This window comes from Lottia gigantea, assembly GCF_000327385.1.
Source record: "Lottia gigantea unplaced genomic scaffold LOTGIsca_9, whole genome shotgun sequence".
NCBI lineage: Eukaryota > Metazoa > Mollusca > Gastropoda > Lottiidae > Lottia > Lottia gigantea.
The window spans coordinates 4,689,906-4,697,504 of record NW_008710950.1 but is presented as its reverse complement, the minus strand read 5'-3'; the positions used below and the strand labels follow the sequence as shown (position 1 = coordinate 4,697,504).

Here is a 7,599-nt window from a genome sequence, read left to right as displayed (position 1 = left end):
GGATTTTTAAGCGCATAGCCTATGGCATCCAATTCAGGATTAGTTCTTTCGGTTTCTTTTCAATGGCTTACTCAAATCAATCTAAGATCTTAAGAAATTTTTCTTTCAAATTTGTTCAAGGTCATCAGATGTTCACACGTTGTCCAAGATAATAACCCATGAACACTATTCATTTTGACGTAACCAAGGATAAGGAAAAACTTACTGTGGCTAAAACAGGAACCGTGCAGACCAGTTCCAAAATAAAATGAGTGGAAAGCATCTGTTCCCTTCTGTGACCCTGAAAACAGATGGAATTTTGCCTGAAATTCTTTGACATTTAGTTTGAAGGACAAATTAAGATACAGATGCAGTTACACATTGAAAAAAAAACACACACACCAAAGACAGAAAACCAAAATTGAGAGAGCAGATTTAAAGGGACAGATGCACCATTTTTTTGACCAGTCATACTTTAGTCTCAGAAACTGGAATTTCTAGTTAAGTTAATCAGTAAAAGTGTTCACAGCTCACTGTCGAAATTTGAGCCTTCAAATCCATGTGTGTCCAGAATTATCCACGTTTATAAGTTAAAATGATGACTCGTCTTTTCTTGAGACACTGTTATATATAGAAAAGACATCTATAGAAATAGTGAGTAAAATTCCTAGTTTGAGATATTTTTAAAGGAATTATGTGATTTTACATTTCTAGTACTTCTGAAGACTATTTACATAAATTCAAGACTCAAATCAACCCAAAAATGGTGCACCTGTCCCTGGAAGTGACTTAAAGAATTTGAGCTCACCTTAGCTGAGATATAGACCATAACTGAGGCCTTGAGAAGGGTGATAACTGAGAGCAGTATCTGTATAATCCATATACCCATTGGTCTCTGAACCCATAACATCACAAACCTATATATACATACACATATAATAACCCTAGGGGCTTCAAGCAAGGGTCTCTTTATATTTAGAGGTTACTCACACCAGATCTACATTTTGAAAAGAGATACTGGATTCTGAATTCTGAAATTAAGTTCTATCACTACCCAAATAAGTTAAAGAGATTGTAAAGAGGTTTTTTTGTAAATTTTTTATGTGTATCAGGGACACTGATAGCATCAATTTGTATCATTCCAATTTTCAGTCAGATGTCTGTGATTCCTGTAATTCCACTAAAACTAAGTGTTTTGAAGGGAGGTTTTCTAAATTTTGTATGTGTATCAGGGACACTGATAGCATCAATTTGTATCATTCCAATTTTCAGTCAGATGTCTGTGATTCCTGTAATTCCACTAAAACTAAGTGTTTTGAAGGGAGGTTTTCTAAATTTTTTATGTGTATCAGGGACACTGATAGCATCAATTTACATCATTCCAATTTTTAATCAGAAGTTTGTGGTTCCTGCAATTCCACAAGAAAGAAACCCTTGCTTGAAACTTGGACACAAATAAAACAAAATAAAAGAACAAGCTACAAAATAAAGATTTAGGACAACTTCTACATTAACAGGGCCGTAACTATGCGGCAAAAATCTAGATCTTTTTGGGGGGGAAGGGGTCAAAATTTCCTTTCTTGAGGGTCAAATTTCCCATCAGGCATTTACCTGCTTTGAGTTACGGCCCTGTTTTCATGCAAGGATACACAAAATTTACATTACACTGAAAAGATCGGAGAAAAGCAAAATTAAACTTAAAGTAACTTACCAATTTATGGTGGCTGTGGATTGAGTTTGGGTTTCATTCCCTCCCCCTGGGTCACACGGAGATCCATCACTGGAAAATAGAAGCTACAATTGATATTTCAAATATTATGATTGATATACTTCCTCATATGAGCGGTTGTGACAGACAGGGTATGCTTACTCTTCTAGACACCTGATACCACTTTTCATTATGAAATACTTACTCACTTATGATTGATATACTTCCTCATATGAGCGGTTGTGACATACAGAGTATGCTTACTCTTCTAGACACCTGATACCACTGTTCATTTTGAAATACTGACTCACTTATAATTGATATACTTCCTCATGTAAAAAGTTCATTAGCTGCTACCAATGTTTCACCAATATGTTGTTTTGGATTTCGAGGTTTGTTTTGCTGTTTGGATCGTTAGTATTTGGTTTATTTATTTTGACTATTTTGACTAATTAGGAAACGAACCGAAGATAATAAAGTGACTTACCAAGCATACTGATCTGGGGTATCTAGTAAGACCCGTGATACGTAGGTTAAACATATCACCACTTTAATGATCAAATCAAAAAATGTTGTAGCTAGTCCTGGAAAAAGATGTTCAATCCAATCAGTCAATTAAAAACTGTTTCAAGATGTCACTTTCACAGCTGCTCATTAGAGCACTTTTAGTGATAGTGACGTCATCAAACACTTAGTTTTAGTGGAATTACAGGAACCACAGACGTCTGATTGAAAATTAGAATGGTGTAAATTGATACTAGCAGTGTCACAGATACACATAATATAATTTAGAGTTTTAGTGGAATTACAGGAACCACAGATGTCTGATTGAAAATTGGAACAGTGCAAATTGATGCTATCAGTGTGTCCAATACATGTAATATAATTTAGAGTGTTAGTGGAATTACAGGAACTACAGAAGTCTGATTGAAAATTGGAATGGTGTAAATTGATGCTATCAGTGTGTCCAATACACGTAATATAATTTAGAATTTTTGTGGAATGATGCAAGGGATTTCTTGGCCAAACCTTTAGGCATTTCCCAGATTATCTGTACCCATTTACAGCTGGGTCGACTGGAATAATGAGGATCCTGTCTACCAGCTGGTCCTTGACCAAACCTTTTGGCATTGATCTTCCTCGGATTATCCGTACCCATTTACAGCTGGGTTGACTGGAATAATGAGGATCCTTTCTACCAGCTGGTCCTTGACCAAACCTCTTGGTATTGATCTTTCCTAGATTATCTGTACCCATTTACATGGAATAATGAGGATCCTTTCTACCAGCTGGTCCTTGACCAAACCTCTTGGCATTGATCTTTCCTGGATTATCTGTATCCATTTACAGCTGGGTTGACTGGAATAATGAGGATCCTTTCTACCAGCTGGTCCTTGACCAAACCCCTTGGCATAATCTCTCTATAGATGCTATAGTTTCTGTTACTTACTTGTATGAGGGTTTCTGATCAGCAAACGACGTAAACGACCACGGACGGACAAATCTTGAGTATTATATTTCACTGGAGCAGAACTGCAAATAGAAATGGACAGAAATTTAACTTACAGAACTCTATTTAACACTTTTCAGAATTAAAATCTCGATATCAAAAAAATTAAACCCATTGGACCTTGAAGGACAGCAAATCAAACCCCTGGACCTTGAGGAAGGACAGCAAATCAAACCCCTGGACCTTGAGGAAGGACAGCAAATCAAACCCCTGGACATTGAGGAAGGACAGTGTATCAGACCCACCTGTCATCATTCATATTATCATCACTATCAGCATCAGAGTCTTCCTCTAGAGCTCCCAGATCAAACTGGGAGCACACGGGGGTGGGGCGACGTTGTGATGTCATCTTATATATCACACTTTTGAGAGTAGATATTTAGGCTATCACATAGAGGAATCACACTTTGAGAATTCAGAATTTTAAAATCACACTTTGGGAATTCAGAATTTTAAAATCACACTTTGAGAATTCAGAACTTTAAAATCACACTTTGCGAATTCAGAATTTTAAAATCACACTTTGCGAATTCAGAATTTTAAAATCACACTTTGAGAATTCAGAATTTTAAAATCACACTTTGGGAATTCAGAATTTTAAATATCACACTTTGAGAATTCAGAATTTTAAAATCACACTTTGGGAATTCAGAATTTTAAAATCACACTTTGGGAATTCAGAATCTTTATATCACACTTTGTGAATTCAGAATGATAAAATCACACTTTGAGAATTTGAAACTCACAATAAGAATTGATTAAGATATTGCAAATCACACTTTGAATCCACATATCACACTTATTATCACACTTTTAATTGAGAATTCAAACACCACAGGATTTTTGACTAAGAATTCACACTTTGAAAGTTAAGAATAAGGCACTTAACATCTTTAAGAATTTGATTTGAAAGTTCCACTAAGAATTTACTGCACTACAAATTGCTTTCACTCATTAAGAATTTGATGAATAATCATGTAAGAATTCTAAAATCACTAGGAATTTGATTCCAATTTTGACAGACCTGATTGAGAATATCTTTAAGAATTTGATTCAAAAATTAAAAGTGATTAAAATCACTAAGAATTAAAGAATGAGAATTTGTTTCTAAAAATCACTAAGAATTCCAGTATTGAATGAGAATTTGATTCTAAAAATCACTAAGAATTCCAGTATTGAATGAGAATTTGATTCTAAAAATCACTAAGAATTCCAGTATTGAATAAGAATTTGATTCTAAAAATCACTAAGAATTCCAGTATTGAATAAGAATTTGATTCTAAAAATCACTAAGAATTCCAGTATTGAATAAGAATTTGATTCTAAAAATCACTAAGAATTCCAGTATTGAATGAGAATTTGATTCTAAAAATCACTAAGAATTCCAGTATTGAATGAGAATTTGATTCTAAAAATCACTAAGAATTCCAAAATTGAATAAGAATTTGATTCTAAAAATCACTAAGAATTCCAGTATTGAATGAGAATTTGATTCTAAAAATCACTAAGAATTCCAATATTTAATAAGAATTTGATTCCTGCAAATGAAAATCTCTTCCAAGCAATAAAACCACTTAATTTCTTACAAAAATTCTTTAAAACACAAAGTTCTCCTTGAAGAATAAGAATTTTAAAGCTTACGGATTCTCTTAAGTCACTTTCAAAGGACTAGATCATCAGAAATAAAATTACTATCTTCAAACAAGTCTCCTTGGGTTCAAATTTAGTCACTTTCCAAGTGATCTATTACTGTACAACACGTTTTCAATTAATTTTTTTTATCAGTTTTACTGAGTTCACACATATGTTCTAAGTTGTAGATTTTTCCTCGAGATTTGGGTGGGTTCACAAGAATTTTCCTCTTGACACAGTCACTTGCTGTCATAGGTTATGATTGATCAAGTGCACTTTGAAACAAAAGGTATACAACTGAAAGACCATTTTTTCGTCGTTTTTAAAATGTCACTTCACAAATCTTTAGAATATTCCAGTACTGAATCTACTCCTGATCAATGAGTTCCATTAAAAAACTTCCAAATTATCATGTGTTGATATCAAAATGTAACCAAAACTGTAAAATATTCCACCATAGAATCTATCCCTGATCAGTGAGCTCACTAACTGAATCCCTTATTACTGAACCATTTCTTGGAATGAGGAAAACATGAGTTCTGAATTTTCAAAACAACTGTCCTGATGAGGGAATGTATGTTTGAAACACAGGTCACCAACAAAATGATCACTGAAGTCTTGTTAAATGAAATGTTCATAAAAGTCACAACTACAGAAAAGTTTGTGGGAATGCTTCAAATTTGACTATCCGTGTCCCTTTCTGTTTTCACTTAAATAGTTTCATGATTCATTTTTGTAACCTTAAAATGAAAAGAAAGAGAGTTATTTTGAGTGTTTGAACATGAAACTTGTCTGGTAACATAACTAACTTGAGAGAATCTTTTAAGAATACAACATCACAAGAAGGTTGAAAACAACAACAAAATAAAAGACCTGACACCAAAAGGCACAACTTAAGCAATGTAACATGAACAACTAAAGGCATAATCTAAAGAAAATAACATGAACAACTAAAGGCACAATAAAAATGTTACATGAACAACTAAAGGCACAACAAAAGGCACATCAACATACTGATTTTACAACTAAAGGCACAACAAAAGTAACATAACTTTAACAACTAAAGGCACTTTTAATGTAATTATTAACAACTTAAGGCACGTTTACAATTAGCAACCAAAGGCACAAGACAAATAAGGCAGAGTAATCAAAAATTAAACAACCAAAGGCACAATAGAGGCACATCAAATAAACACAATTAATTCAACTGAACACAATTTAAATAAAAAATATATAAGATCATGGATGACAACTGTAGTAACCCAAACACAACACGAAACATACAACAAAACACCATTATTCAGCTGAACACAATTTAAAGAAGAACTTCGTAAGATCTTAAATGACAACTGTAGTAACCCAAAAACCAAACACAAAACAAATCATTTGCAACCCAAGTAGCCAAAATAAAAATATTAACTTTTCAAGACCAAAATTAAGATATGCAAATTTAATATCTGAGCTAAAATTAGTCAGGATATAGCTGAAGGCAAATGATTTTTTGAAACTTAAATAATCCACAGGCAATTGCCTAAACAATGTGAATACTTTATTCTTTGTTTTACAGAATTTTTTATTCATTTCTTTTTGAATATTCAAGCTATTTTGATAGCTTTTAAAATAAATTTATATTCATAAAGTTTAAATAATATTTTCTACTATGACAAGAAAGAAACAACTATATTTTACAAGGATAATAACTTAGGTTCACAGTTAAGGATCCTTTCTACCAGCTGGTCCTTGACTAAACCTCTTGGTATTGATTATACAAGGATAACAACTTAGGTTCACAAGGATCCTTTCTACCAGCTGGTCCTTGACTAAGCCTCTTGGCATTGATTTCACAAGGATAACAACTTCTGTTCACAATTAAGGATCTTGTCAACCAGCTGGTTCTTGACCAAACCATTGATCTTTACCAGATTATTTGTACCCATTTACAGCTGGGTCGACTGGAATAATGAGGATCCTTTCTACCAGCTGATCCATGACCAAACCATTGATCTTTACCAGATTATCTGTACCCATTTACAGCTGGGTAGACTGGAATAATGAGTGAGGATGACTTATTCAAGGTCATCAGACTATTACATGTCGATCGAGATCGGAACCCACAGCCACCATTATCTAGACGTAACCAAGCAAATGATGTCATGTAAAGAACGACTTTACAACACAAGTTTGGGAGGTTTTTAAAATCTTATTCAAACCATTTTTTGGCTTCATAAAAGACGTTGATAAATTGAGGAAATGGACCCAGAATTCACAACCATAAATCTATGTCAAAAACTTGATTTTTCAAATTAACAATTATGTCAACTAAGACAAAAATTGATAAATCTGGGTACAATGGGAGAAAATTTTAATACAATTCTTTTCCGTACTCCCATACTCCCCCCTTACCAGAATTTCAATAAATCTCACCCATTAAAGTTAACGTACCATTACTTCCAAATGTCAAATAACCCTGACAAAATACATTATTATATTTAGACATTGTACTAAATGGCTTTAAAGGGATTATAAAGAGGTTTTCTAAAAATTATTATGTGTATCAGGGACACTGATAGCATCAATTTACATCATTCTAATTTTCAATCAGACGTCTGTGGTTCCTGAAATTCCACTAAAACTAAGTGTTTTATGATGTCACTAATTGCGAAATATGCTTTATACATAAGGTCCTTCGCGATTAGCGACATCATCAAACAGTTAGTTTTAGTGGAATTGCAGGAATCACAGACGTCTGATTGAAAATTGAAATTTTACT

General features: G+C 33.4%; 1 protein-coding gene across 1 annotated transcript in view; it reads right to left on the bottom strand.

The window, feature by feature from the left end:
- LOTGIDRAFT_91677 (hypothetical protein) overlaps window positions 1–889 on the bottom strand; it is a gene marked incomplete at both ends in the record, with an annotated part of 13,882 nt that extends 12,993 nt beyond the window's left edge. The window contains 2 exons of the mRNA XM_009068461.1: window positions 202–280; window positions 788–889. Coding sequence (XP_009066709.1) covers window positions 202–280; window positions 788–889 — 181 coding nt within the window. The remainder of the gene's footprint in view (window positions 1–201; window positions 281–787) is intronic.
- Between the last annotated feature and the right edge of the window lie 6,710 nt (window positions 890–7,599).